Below are 14,976 nucleotides of genomic sequence, written 5' to 3'. Positions count from 1 at the left end.
TTAGACTTCACAATAAAATGTGGCTACATTTATAAACATTAGAGAAAATTGTGAAAAAAAACGCTAACAAATGAATTGGGAAGATAGTTTAACGTTTCCAATTCAACTTATTTCTTTGGATATATTCTTTAGTAATCAAATAAGAAATATCACTATAATAGGTTAGTTTTTATACAGAATCATTCTGAAATATTATTTGTAAAATAATTCTTCCTCAACTTTTTCTGCTTTTATAGTATTTTCTAAGTGATACAATACACATGACAGAGAATCATTTCATTGAAATATAATATTATTGTAAAATAGATCTATTATTTTAAAACACTATTCTTATTTTATATAAACAGGACTATTAATAATATTTTAGCGCTATCTATATGAGAGTAGCGAAAACAAAATACGATTCCTATGCAAACGGTAAAATATTACAATGCTACAGATTTCTGTTATACCGGTTTTAGATAATGTCAAAAAGACAATAATACAGAAAATTCAACACAATTTCAAGATGGTGTATTTAGGTAACAGATTTTTTCACATTGCAAATGTTTATAGAAGTATAGTCATAAATGATCTTTGCTCTTTTAGATACTAATAAATGGATGAGAATGCAGTTAAGACCAATTCCACTTTTTGTAATTTTCAAACTAGCAACGCTATAACATGTAAAATTTCATCGTAGTAATGAACTCGCTCTGATAATATCCGCTAGGTGTCTGCAAGCTTTATTACTTAGTGACATTATTTCTACTTCAGAATACTTCTTAACCAAGTCCAAGTCAACCATTTTACAACAATTGTGTTATTTCAAAACATCAATGCTGAAACTGATGAGAAAGAGACAGGTGACTTAAGACAGAATTGGATTTAAGGTCGCGCAGAACTAAGAAAAGTTATTGCGAAAGTCTCGCAGGATAAAAAATATGTCTTCATCTTTTGGCGTTGCCTTTCCCCAAATTTACAACTTCAATACTTTACTATGGAAGAAATATAACGTCTACAACTTTGGTATTCATTGTTTTAATATATACCCGTCTGGGTAAAGCTAGTGGTGGAAAGGGCCAGGACATTTATACAAGTTTTTTCACTAATACACTGGAAGAAACAGGACTATAAAAACTAGCCTTACTCTATTGAAACTTGTTCAAGATCCATCATTGAATGTAGAAACAATTGTTATGAAATTTATGATACCAGGCCACTTATTCTTTCCCAATGATACTGAAATCAGTATAATAAAGAGAACAAGAACCCCTTGAAAATAGAATCATAAACAGAAAAGAGGACACTGAAGGTAGGGAAATCAATTGGTTTAAGATACGGTGGTTAAGGTTTCAAAAATGAGGAACCTTTCAGTAAAATTTCGGCGTTCCGATCCTTGGACATATTGAGAAAAACCAATAAAAAATTTAGACCCAGAAAACCCGTGAAAATGCAAACCTTGTTGGCTGTACAACAAGGTCAGCTTGACCCAACTAGAAGAGAAATGATTTTCGAAAAAAAGCAAAACTTGTCCCTACTGCCTCACAAACCCCTTTTTATCATCGACACTTCCCGGGAATCTGATAAACCGTGAGTCTAAGGACAACGAACAAAAGAAAGAAATGACACCGATGATAAGTTTTTTATGTCAGTCAACTTTTCCTTGCAATTAAGAAATGATATTTTCATTAATATTACCAATTTGATCACTGGGCTGATGTGAAAATAAAGCGTATTAGCAACAATACATTTGAACCAAGTCCACTACTTTAGATTTTTTGAGGTTATAACATGAAATAAGGTTAATAAAACCTATGTTTTGTTATGAAGCTTTAACTTTAAACTTCTATAGCTCGAAGTATCTAAAGTGGATTTGGTTCACTTGTATTCTAAACCCTACAAATATAAAATTCCTTCCCGTTCGATCAAAATTTAAATAAGTTTTTGAATCGTGTTAACACGTTAACTGTTAACCTTGATTTGGGACATATATTATTTTATTATTATTATTAGATAATTAACATAGTATCAAAATGAAAGAATATACTTTAATTTCTTCAAATTCAAGTACATACATCTCGAGGATCTACTGGATTATTTTAGGTGGTGATTGGAAATGTACGTGTCTAATTTTTGTAGAAGAAACTAACACTGTTAATAAAAAGTTAGTAATAAAAACAGCAGGAAAAAATAAAAAAACTTTATTATTTCAAAACTTAAATATAAATATTGAATAATTACAATCAGAATTAAATAATTGAGCATCATAGGTACTGTAAATTTCATTTAATATAAATATAAAAAAAATAAATGCCACCCAAATGAAAATAGAAACATATAATAGTTATTTATGTAACAAGTGTGTAAAGTAGCCGAATGCGATAATCACATGAGTCGAAAAAAGGCCTTTACACACGAATTACATACAATATTTTTTCTACTAGTAAACATGCTATCAAAACACAGAGGTTTAATGGTAAAATACACAATGCCACGTAAAAATAATTATTACTACATAAGCAGAAAAATAAGAAATGGCATAAGCGCGACTTGAACCTGGGACCTCCCACATGTGAGCTTCGTATTCAAGCCACACCACTACCGAGACCTTAATAATACGTTTTTTACCGACTACTGCTTAAAGTATGTTTCATTACGCACTCGAAAGTGTGTCTATAATAGGTATTTTATGCACGGTAGTAGAAAACAATTTTTAAGAAATTTAAAATTATATGTTTTGATGAAATAAAATTGTTTGATAAATAACACATTATCTAATTAATATTGACTATGTAAAAAAAGTTTTTCGTCCACGAATCAACTGGTTTCTTTCTGATTTAATATTATAAATCAGTTTTTCCCAAACTGCGAGTCGCTACCTGGCAAGTCGAAGGTTTTTGTCACTAGTCACGGCATTTATTGGTAGGCATTCTTAAGGGTTTGTTTAAACAAATTCAAGAAAGAAAAATTAAAATTAAATTGAAACATGAAATTTGAAGAATGTGTCAGCTTTTAAATTACATAAAATCTTGTCCATTAAAATTCCGGACCCCGATTTGAATCAGTGTCGATTTAGTTAGCAACATCAGCAATTGAAGACATCAAATTTTGTGAACGATCATTTCGGTACAATGTACAATGCCCTGAGTTTAAATTGTGTACACCGACTTGCGCACTGATTTATACGTTCTGCCATCGTGTAATTTAATATTTAAGACTGTTTAGTATTTCGTGAACATTTTAGAACATAGAAAGACATCGTGTATATAATTAACATTATGCTTGAGATCGATATCTATTAATTTCATCGACAGTTTTATATAAAAATTCAAGCAAAATATTGTCCTATAACCGTTTCAACGAGATATTTTTTTGAAAACGGTGTAAAGTCTGAACTTGCGCACAAAATAAACAAAACAGTTTCCGGATCATGTCTTGATGATCTCGGAATTGTCGGTGGGAACAAATTTCTCACGAATGCATCTTTAACTCAGTTTTTTGGATAAAATAATTAGAAAGAAAAGTTGATCTTAAAATTTGTGAATTGTAAAAACCCAAAGTGGACGAATGTATCAAGTATAACGTTTTGCAAAATTATTTAATTGATATGTATTGGCACGAAATGCATATCAACGTTACTCATAATAATGAATTATTTATGAAATATTGAAATTAATAAAAACTAAGACTAATATCAGTCTTCTTTGGATTCTAATGATGACGTGGTACTTTCTACGGAACTTTTTCGAAAACGTGATGCTAAATTACTGGCTAATCGGCTAAAAGCAAATCTGAAAAAATTAATTTTATATTACAATCATAGTACATTCAGTTATATCACAAAATCTTCCATAACAATTTATTATTACACAAATAACGAGTGACAAATAATAATCGATTTGTTACGATTATATATATGTATTATCCGAATTGTAACATTTTCAAAGAGACGTTAAAGATTCTGCATACAGAAAAATTTTGTTATTGTTAGATCTGAGTATCCAGCAGGACAAAATTTCAAACTCATTCTCCCAAATCATCTTTCACCAAACTGATAATTCTTTGTGTAGCAGTTATCTTGTTGACTGAAATAAGTTTTCCGAATATGTAAATGAAATTTGTCGAGAAATATTTGCAGAATTATGCTGATTTAACGTTTCTTCAATGAACAGAGCTCCACGATTCCTAATTTTCATGACACATCCCACCAAACAGTCACTTTGAAATACTACCTTCTTTCTTTAATTACGTAATGGAGTTGAAATCGCCCTGATAGTTATGGAAAGGCAGATCGTCTTGCTACTGCACTAATAGTGCACGTAGTCGCTAGTTCAACCGGTAGGGGTGGATTTTTAAATATTTTTAATAAAGCCACCTTCAAGCAACAAGTGAGAAATATAATAGAACAAATTATGAGCTCGGTCTGGAACTTCAAACTTACTACCGCAGCTCAATGTACGTAATCAATAACCATATGTATCGTTTCTTCGCCGGGTTTATAACACTGAATCACAAACTTTTTTCTCTAAAATTAACAACAAGTCCTCTAAGACTTCTAGACTCTGTTTACTACTGCAGGAAAGTGTATGGCCCGCCAGGTTGAAGTAAACAAATACTGAATGATCAAGACCACAAAAAGGTTAAATACTTTAAGAGTTCTATTAGATCTTATGTTATGAATTTTCACATAACCACAATATTTTTTAGTACTTTTTGTTTATAAAAAAATATACTTACGGAATATGTTGCTGGACACTAGCGGGTTTTCTAACTCTTCTGCATCTACCGCGCTTATCTCTATTGAAACCGATAGCACATCTCCTCAATTGTAATATGTCACCGGTAGGTGATGTTTCATTTTGTTCTAAATCTCCCCCGAGTACTGAACTCGTACGTATTGGACTTTCGAGTATTTGTACTTTAATTTTTCCTGGTGAATTTGCATCTTCCAATTTTGAATTCTTTTTAGTTGTAGAAGAATTAGTAGCATCGGAAATATTTCCAAGTACTGTTTGTACTGAAATTTCAGAGTGAGGTTTTTCTTCTGTTATCAATGTTTGAGGTTTTTCTGTTATTTTTTCGGAATCTACAGGAGGTTCTGTATAAATAGGCTTCTCTTCTGTAATATTTGTTCCAATTGGTTTCTCAGTCGACGTGAAATTTTCTATTGAAATATTACTCACTTCCGGCTTCGTAATTTCTAGATTTGATAAAGTTGAATTTACATTTTCAAAAGGATATGGTGATACGGAAGTCGATGGCTTTGTTGACGAAAACGTTGAGGAAGATATAGAAGGCTCAGTTGGTTTTTGAGTTGCCGGTTTAATAGTGAAATCTGAATAGTCGTAAGTGTAATCATAATCCTGAAAATTTAGTCAAATTGCAATAATATTGACTTAATTTAGTGTACCTGAACAAATTTTAATTAGGTTCCCCACAATTGTAAAGATTGACTCATGCGAAGATTGCCTTTAAGCTTTAACAATCGAATAATAGGTGGCATTAATAAATTGTGGCACCTATGAATATTTACATATGTTATAGCGAAGCCACTGGCAAGTTAGAAATTGATTAAGTTGTTAATAGTTAACGTAGTTTGTGTAAAAATGGAAGTCATCCGTAAAGGCTTACATTTGATGCATAGTATCGGTTTGTGCAATTTATGGTAATGAAGTACCATCGGAGAAGACTGTTTATAATTGCTTTGCAAAATTTCGTCATTGTCGCGCGCCCTTAGCTAAAATTGGTTGTCATTCCGAGAAACATCGATGCTATGAAGACCATGATTAAAGAAGATCGCCATGGGACTTACAAGTGTGTAGAAGAGTCTCTTAGAATACCGCAGTCTGCTATACAATTGATTTTGTATGGACATGTAGGTGTGAGAAGATGGATTTCCTGCATAAAGCACCTCAAACAACTGAATATTTGAAGGAGAATTGTCAACCAAAAAAAAGCGCCCTCAGCGTTTTCCAACACCAAAAAAAGAATTGAAGACTTCCAAAACCATGTTTCTATGATATCATCTTCATAATAGAAATGTTTCCTGAATTGGTTTAAGCGTATGCCAAAATATATAGACCTAAAAGGCTAATAATTCGAAAAACAATAAAACACTTCGTTTCAAACCTGTTCGTCTCTGTTTTACTTTTTGTAAAAGAGAGAAAAAAACAACCCTCTTATTCTTAAGCTATTTTATATGCCAAAGAGACGCGATCCAAAAAGAATTAAATAGTTGTTGAATTTTTGAATAACGACGAATAGAGAAAAATTCAGTATTAGATCATTAAAAAGTGATTGGGTTTTTTCAAAAACTGTTTAATCTTTTATAAAATTAAACTGGTTCAATTTTAAACTGTTCAAATTTATTCTAAACGACAGAGGTTCGATGCAAAATGAAAAGTTGTCAACGCGTGTGATTCAACTTAAAGGTAGGAGCATGACAGACATTTGGATCTTGCTATAACAGTAGATAATAGATCAATACTGTCTTCGTAAATTGAAACGACAATATTGGCCCCAATGCAAGTGATCAGGTGATAAATTATATATTATATGAGTCACTCTATACATTTGTGGTACTCTACTGTTACTAATTGGATTATTTAAAAAGTTGTAATTATTTTTATTTTAGTCTATTTCTATGTACAAAAGAGCAATAAAACTTACTTACTAATCCGTAATTTAGTACGATCATTTCAAATATCATAGAATAATCTAAATATTTTCTAAAATATTCAAAATGTCCCTGAGCTAATATGTACAAGTTTTCGGACTTTTATTGGTCCGTAACCTTTACAGGTTTGGACTGATCAAAAGTCCTGTATATTGAAGATTACTTAACCGTATCATAAGATCCATAAGTATCTATTTGCCAATAATAGCTAGGAATTTTATTTTATTTTACTTTCAAGAATTTCTTCCCGACAAATTTCCCCGAAATTACGATTGTAAGTTTTCCAAATGGTAAGGAGATCCATGATCCTATGCAACACCATCTGCTAGGTGAAGATTGCCGGGATAACATCACGCCCATCAATGTCGAAAGAATTCTAAAGCAAGGTGTATGCTGTTGAACCCGATCTTGAAAAGAATATTCAAGAGGCTGCAGACCAACCCCGGAGGTACCCTACTCAACCGATTAAGTCAGAAGAATAAAGCTTAAAGAGGACTTCCAGACAATGGTAAACGAAGCTAAAACGAAGTACATACTCATATCGCACAGCCGATAAATTGACTTTGAGGACATCTGCATGCGAACTAGGTGATCATGAGCCACGTCTACATGTCGAGTAGGTGTTGCAAATACTGCTCTACGTGGTGACCTTTCTTCTATAGTCTAAGCTGTTCAAGTTTCTGTTCAACTATTGATCTGAACAAAATGATGTCTAATCATTGTGCCATTAACTTTTTATTTTTTAAAACGTATTAAAAAGATACCTGGATAAGCTTAGATTTCGAACATAGCTTTTGTTTACATTTGACGTTTACCGCTTAAGGAAACTTAATGTGTTAAAGTAAAATTTTTCCTCAAAATTAAAAGAACATTTAGGCTGAGTGGCAATCATAAAAAGCGCCACTTAATTTAATTGAGTTAAATGTAGAAATGGGATGATATACATTGTAATTATGAACCTCGTTTCCAACACATAAAAAACACATCCTTAGAAAAAATAAAGTGTACAACACGTGAGAATGAAATATTTATCCCTGATTTAATTGGCGTCAGAAAAAATAAGTCATTTTTCTTACACTATTTTATTTAGTAATACCACTTTTTGTTTCAACTGTTTCACAACATTATTTTCATATATTGTGAACTTGCAAAAAAACAAATTTCAATTATTTCTGTGGATTTTATAACTCTCACAACTTACAGCATATTTTTTGAAAAAATCACATTAATTTAAATTTTAAAGATTGAATTCCTTAATTCCATTATTTTATCATAATATATAAAACTATTCCAAATCGTTCTAATAAACTTACCCCTAGACTTACATCATCTCCTAGAACGGCAATAATTTGGAAATCCTTCAAATGTAATTGAATATTGTAATCTCCAGTTTGTTGTTGATCGTAAATTGTATGCGGTGAGTCTCCTTTTTTCGATTTCTTCGGAGCGCACTCACAACATATAATTAACGCTGAGATGAATATTATAAAGTAGTACTTCGCCATTTTTGGACGAATCAACGCGACCTGCTCACTTGTGCCTTCTTCTTCTTGTCGCTTTCTTCTTCGAAGTATTGATATCAACTGAAGAAATTTTTCGCGAGGACAAGTTCACACTTAATGGGTTCAAGAGTAGCGGTTCATTCAAGATTCATAGTTCGGGTGATCGAATGAATTTTATGTAAATATTTTATAACTAATAAGCGGTGATATGTTTCAATGTCTCTTTAGAAATACGCTCTATGTTATACGTAAAAATATTGCACAATTATAATTGCTGTCAACTTATAGTTTTATTGCTTACTGGTTAAAAAAATGCTTTTTGCTTTCTTTGGAACTTGTTCCTTGGGCTTCTATCCGACTCTTCATTCGAGTTTTCATAATAGCCAGCTTTTGATCAGCATTAAACAATCACTTAAAATGTCTATTTTTTTACCGAAACAATTTTTTTATTATATTTTTAGCAAACAACGTAATTATATAAAAATTTTCAAATCACACCAATCTGATTGTAATCGCTTCATTTTGATTTGTTCTTTGGAATACTTTTGTGACAATTTATACAATTTTTTCGGACATTTAGGAAAGCTACAGAATCGTTGCTATTTAAAAATACTCCATAGGGTGTCTCATGCATAATATCTGATCCCAATTTGTTTATTATATCATACAAAAAGAAAGCCTTAATATTCAAAGTATAGCCCATCGTATTCTATGGTTTTAACGCAACTTTCAGCAAGCTCTTTGAGACCTTGGCAAAACCATTCTTTGAGCAAAAAATGTTGTTCAGTATTTTCAACATCTCCTTTTGTTTCAATTTTTTTCCACGCAATAATTTCGCAATGGACCAGAATAAATAAGAATCTGACGGTTCCGGACTAAATGCAGGATATGGTAAGAGTTCCATACCAGTTCTTGGATCTTATTCCCCATGTTAGATAACCAGATTTCGGTTTACTAAGCCTGGATATTTCTCCAATAAAACTTCATACATGAACATCAGCTGTCCAAGCGAGTCCGATAGTCGGGGAGTGCCGGTACTAGGTTGGTTTTCTACTGTTTTTCTTGTAACCTCAATATCCCACGCAATCGAACTGCCTGAGCACGAAAAATCTTCAAGAATCAAATGCTGCCACATTGTTTCAAAAGATACCAAAATAGCAGACAAAAACGGATCCGAAAAGAGTAACACGAAAAGTGCGATAGAGAAATCATCCATGATCACACTATCCACCAGAAACTTCTAGTTTTTAGACACAGAGAAAGCAAAAATTCTAGAATAAAATAAATGTAAGAATTATCATTATGGTGTCTTGAAATAAGGTTGGAGGAAGCGATCTTGGAAATATTACTTTGGAAGGTAAAGATAATATTTGGCAGATCGATGAAGCAATTCATAAAGTTTTTGAGAGCATTCCAAAATATAACTGGCTAAAGGTTTTGTGGTGAAAGCTTCAGTTATATATTTGTAGTTTAATGTAGTCTAAAAATATAAAGCGTCATATATGGATTTGATTTCCGGTTAGTGGCCGTTCAAAAACAAACTTGTAGTAATTAATTGTTCTAAAAAACCTTACAAATTTGATGATTATTTTGCATTGAATGTTTCAACACATTCCCCAAATATAACAAACTTCTAACATCTTTTTCTGGACGAAATAATCCTCGTTTATTATTATTTTAAAACGAATTCATTCGAAAAAGGGAGACATTCTTTACTGTCGATTATTACTCATCAAGTAAGAAGTATTTACAACTGGAAACGATGGTTTGAATTTATATTTCTGAAATAAAAATTCGAAACATTTCATTACTATTGAGTTCGCATTCTTAAGAATCTAAAAGATAATAAATGCAAGATGGCTCTCTGCTTCCAAATCAGAAATAGGGTAAATTGGTTCTTCGAACTTAGCGGTAATCGTACAGAATCGGACTTAATATTATACAAATTTATCGAGAATAAAAGCTTGCTCAAATAACTGACTAGAATATGTTGACTTTATTATATATATTTTCTCTTTATCTGTTCTCTTTGGTGTTTAGTTTGGATGTACTTCTAGACCCATTATTGTTATACAGAGTGTTCCAGAACTTGATGCTAAAAATAAGTAGATGACGTAAAAATCATTTTGTAATTTCTCTTAAGAGCCCTCGTTTCTGAGTTATACGCTATTAAAGCTGCGAAGTCGGAACTTATATTTAAGTATATTTTCTAAATTATACACTCGAACATTATGAATTTGTAATGGATGATTACGTATGCCCATGTAGAGTGATTGACGTAATAAAAAATTTTGCACTACTATTTGAAGCCCAGGGGGCGGCTTATGTTCAATAGTTAACAATCTGTAACTTTTACAGAGACCACCTGTACAATCTAAGCATTATGACGATTTTTTAACAAAAAGGTTTGTTTAACTCGATCAAATTTATGGTTTAGTAGACATGGACTTATGTAATCATCATCCATAATGTTCAAACGTATAATTTAGAAAATATACTTAAATATAAGTTCTGATTCCGCAACTTTAAATACCTATAGGTAATTCAGAAACGAGAGTTCGTATGAAAAATTTTTTCTTATACAACAACTACTCACTCCCGAATTTTTTGCCCGGAATAATTTTTGTAGGAAATTTCTGTAGCATTACTTAATTGTGTTAAATTCGTTTCTTTTCTTCGTTATTATTCCTCAATCGATATTTTTGAACTATACTGCCTGTTTGATGTTGTAAATTCTTTTTTATTATTGACAGCACTATAGGTTTTCCAGGTAATTACAGAGTAGTTGCAGTAAAACAAAAAGATTTATTTAAAACCACTTTATTGAGGATGAGGATCAAAATGAGGCCAAGTTTTTATAACATTATATAAGTTTTTTCCAGGACACAATGTACTGCTTCGCTGACCATGTCCAATAAGTCGGTAATTCTCAGAAATTTTATTAGTTGTTCGGGCACAATATAATAAGTCCTCTAAAGCTTTCAGCTGATTATTGTGCGGATTATCAACTAAAACAGAAAAATTAATTTTAGAATCACATCTAACTGTTAATAACAAAATTGATTACTTTCAAAGTTTCCTAAAAGGCAGATTCCCAAGCTTCTTTTGTTGTATGGAACACTATGAGCACCACGAATACCCCATCCTCTACCTTCATAGATATTGCCATCTCCACCAATCTAAAAATTTATTTGTGGAATACAAAAAACAAAATAACAGTATTCTCTCTCATAGCTCTAATCTTTACATTTATCAAAAGTTAACAAATTTTGGTTAATATGAGAATACTGAATACACTGTTCACACTACTACTACACCAGCACTCACAATTATACTAAACAGTTTACCTTCAGTCTCTGAAGACGATAACTTGGTTATCGTAACGTGCGTTAGACAGTGTACTTGTGAGTTGTAGTGTAAACAGTGTTTCTATTATGAATATCACCAGAAATTTCCAGCTTAATAAGAAAATAGAATAAGTCATAATGTTACACTGTGTACATAATACATACTTTTGGAAACTAGATATTTAGTTGAATAACTAAGAACGCTCACATGTGATCTTTTCAAAATAACATTTATAACACTTGTTCTCATTTATTCGATAAACTGTTAATTCTTGACGTTCTTAGGAATCTGGTTTACAAAAAGTATATATATACAAGGAAGTACCCCCAAAAAAACCCGAACAATTTGAAAAAAATTTTTCTAAATTTTTACAAAACAATATTATGCCTTTCAAAATACTACTACCAACACATTTTTTGTACTCATCCGTAATCGCCGACAATTCCTTCATCGTTTTTTTCTGGACCACTTCAATATTAAGGAATGGGTATCTCGTCATGCATGGAAATAATCAAAAGTCAAATAGGGTCAGGTCAGACGGTTAAGGTTAAGGCAAGGTTAATTGGGTCTTTTGTGTTTTATGAATCGCCCTAGTATAGGAATATTTCCCTTCACATCCCTAGGATTGTTTGTTTAGTTTACTAGGTACTATTTAGGAGCCGATACGATATAGGTTTTTAATAGGATTAATAGGATTTAGTAGGATTTTAATTTTCATATCAATTTAATTTTTGAAAATTCATTGGAGGACCACGTGCAGAGAGAATTCTAGAAGCGTGCTTTTGTTTTCGTCGTATCTTTTTTGGAAATAAATTGATTTAATATGTTTTTTTAAAAATAATAATATTAAATCAATCAACAATTATGTAATTTAAAATTCACATAATCTTACCAAAAAATTATAACCAATATCACTCCATTTTTTATCATTTATATGACTATTTTGTATGCTTTTTACTAATGGAATACAATCTTGTTTTGAATTACAAGATTTTGTTGCTGAATGATGAACGACTATATATGATGGAGGGTTTTCTCTTAAAAATGTAACATCTCCCGGAGGACTTGCGTTCCATCCACTTCGTGAAATAATATCCGGACATTTCGCTAAAACGAAAAGTCGATTTAATTTTTCATAAAGTTTAGACACCATGAATTAAGTGCAGCAAGTACATAAACGCTGCAGTACTGCAAAGCTCATAAACAATGAAGAACTAGAAAAAATGATGAATACATCATTTAAATCATAATAATTTAAATTAATACATTATCAATAACTTCCCCAAAAGAATGCCTCGCAGTTGTATTATTAAACATCGCAGTAAACTCGACCAGTTGAAAAATTCACCTTCCGATTCATAATATTGCAGTATTATTATTCATTTGGGGTACACGAACGTGCTCTACGCTCTCTTTCGATAATCTACGATATAATCCTAGTGGTTCAAGTGATTTAGGAGGAAAAGTTCGCTGCATCCAGTCCAGCAGAACGCGTAAGACACGGTGGGTTAGGTCTCGAGGAAATAACTTTTTTCACGACTTAGCAAACTGTCTAATGATTTAGGACGATTTGCACTGAATAACAATATACTATAATAGAGTGATTGTAGTATAAAGTTGTTTCATATTCAGAGAATATGAGGGGCGTCTTCTCTTCAACCTCCGATAGGCTATAAATAAAAAAAAAGTTCATATTAAACAATAATTTTATCACCAAAAGATTGGTAAACTTACGGTTACTTTTCGACATAATCACCAAAGAAATTTCAATACTTTTTTCAAAAAAATTTGCTGCCAATGGTGAATCTGCGGTTTTCTTTAACCATTCTGTGAACTCGTTGGACCATGTCATCAAAAACGACAGATTTGCGTCCTTGGCCCCCTTCATCACGCACATCTTTCAAACTTTCAACACCATTCACGCACATTCACTCATGAAGTTTTCCCCATACACACGAGTCATTCTTCGATGGATTTCTGCAGCACTATGGCCTCCAGCCTGTAGGAAACGAATCACAGTTCGCAATTCACACTTGACGGGAGCATGTATAATAATAATAATGGAGGACATGTTTACGTGGTTGTAGCACAAGGCCGACTGACACTTGAATGTCAACAAGGGCGGAGTGTGTAGTGCGAGAGCTTCGCAGTCACCTACAGCGATGGCCGTTTTCTTCTCCTCGCGTAGCGTCTGCACGGAACGATCGGAGGTTGAAAAAAAACGGCGCTCGTATTTATAAAAGGAAAAGATACAGTTAATAATGAAAGGTAGACCAAAACTGGTGTAAGTAGGTACTCAAAAAATCTACTCAATATATTTGTAGATACAACCAATATGTTGTATTTTCTGTTTACTTTTTGATGGCGATAAAGCTTGGACGAAAATAAAGATCAACGATCTAGAGCCCTTAAAAATATACGAAAGCTCAAAAGTCATCTTCATAATTGCATAGAATATGAGTTATTCTGATTAACTAATATTAAGACTCAATTAGAATCTGTTCATTGAATCAATATACAGAGAAGTAATGAAAATATGTCGAAGGATAGGTATATATGGTTAAAAATTATCGATTTTATCAAATGTTGTGAACCTTTTGAGCTGGCTCTCCGCGGACATGGCAAAAACGGTATTTCCCATAATAATTATACCTTTTTTAAACTTTTTCCGGCAATTAAATGTGAGTCTTGAAATATACATTAATTCATCACTCTCAATATCGTTAAGTTACTGAAGGTGTTAGATCGATTGTTTAAGTTGTTCTTTTTGAAAATCAAATTTCTCGTGTATTGTCAATCAGCAATCCATAATTTCGACACGGAAACCAATAAAATGGAAATCTGACAAAGACGACCCAACTTTTACAAGTTTTTTTGGAAACATTGCAGAATACTAAAAAATATTTTACTACAAGCCGCCACTGCAATGTATAATGAAGTAACTGTTAGTAAAAACCCAAGTTGTGAAATTTGAATTTGTAAACAGGTAAAAGAACCAAATATAAAGATATACCTGTTTTTAAATAACAAAAAATTAAATATTATATATAAAAAATTCTATAACACTCACCGCTCACTTGATACAGCAAAAATATAAACAAAATTAGACGGAAATACATCATTTTGCAGTGTCAGAAAAGATTGTGAGCAGATGAATTTCATAAGTTTACTTTAATAGTATTTTGTAATGTAATTCCCCTTTCAATAACATTGCTGGGTTCTTACAAACTACGCCATATCAATAAAATTCTAATTAACTTTGATAATTTTGATGTTTATTTACGTTTAACTAATCTATAATTAAGATAAATAAACTGCAACGCTATATTCATTTTTTGTAGTGTGGAAAACAAATATTTTTATCGTTTGAAGATAATTGTACTCTTCTACTTCCACAAACCCACTAATATATTCACACACTACACTATTATAATTTATATCTTAAATACACTATTCACTAATTTATAT

At 31.8% G+C, this 14,976-nt stretch overlaps 1 protein-coding gene across 2 annotated transcripts; it reads right to left on the bottom strand.

The window, feature by feature from the left end:
• Positions 1-10,964: 10,964 nt before the first annotated feature.
• On the bottom strand, positions 10,965-14,729 carry LOC130901863 (peptidoglycan-recognition protein SC2-like). 2 transcript variants are annotated; one of them, XM_057813501.1, is made up of 4 exons: positions 14,579-14,729; positions 12,401-12,615; positions 11,228-11,339; positions 10,965-11,168 (listed from the first exon to the last, which is right to left on the bottom strand). In XM_057813501.1, the coding sequence occupies exons 1-4, from the start codon at positions 14,628-14,630 to the stop codon at positions 10,981-10,983; spliced, it is 567 nt and encodes a 188-aa protein (XP_057669484.1). In that variant the 5' UTR covers positions 14,631-14,729; the 3' UTR covers positions 10,965-10,980. The 2 variants fall into 2 exon arrangements, with proteins under 2 accessions (XP_057669484.1, XP_057669485.1); XM_057813502.1 differs by having other exon boundaries at positions 12,401-13,178; positions 13,243-14,655.
• Between the last annotated feature and the right edge of the window lie 247 nt (positions 14,730-14,976).

This window comes from Diorhabda carinulata, chromosome X, assembly GCF_026250575.1.
Source record: "Diorhabda carinulata isolate Delta chromosome X, icDioCari1.1, whole genome shotgun sequence".
In the NCBI taxonomy this organism is placed as follows: domain Eukaryota; kingdom Metazoa; phylum Arthropoda; class Insecta; order Coleoptera; family Chrysomelidae; genus Diorhabda; species Diorhabda carinulata.
Note: the sequence above shows the minus strand (reverse complement) of the source record. Positions and strands in the feature narration are given on the sequence as shown.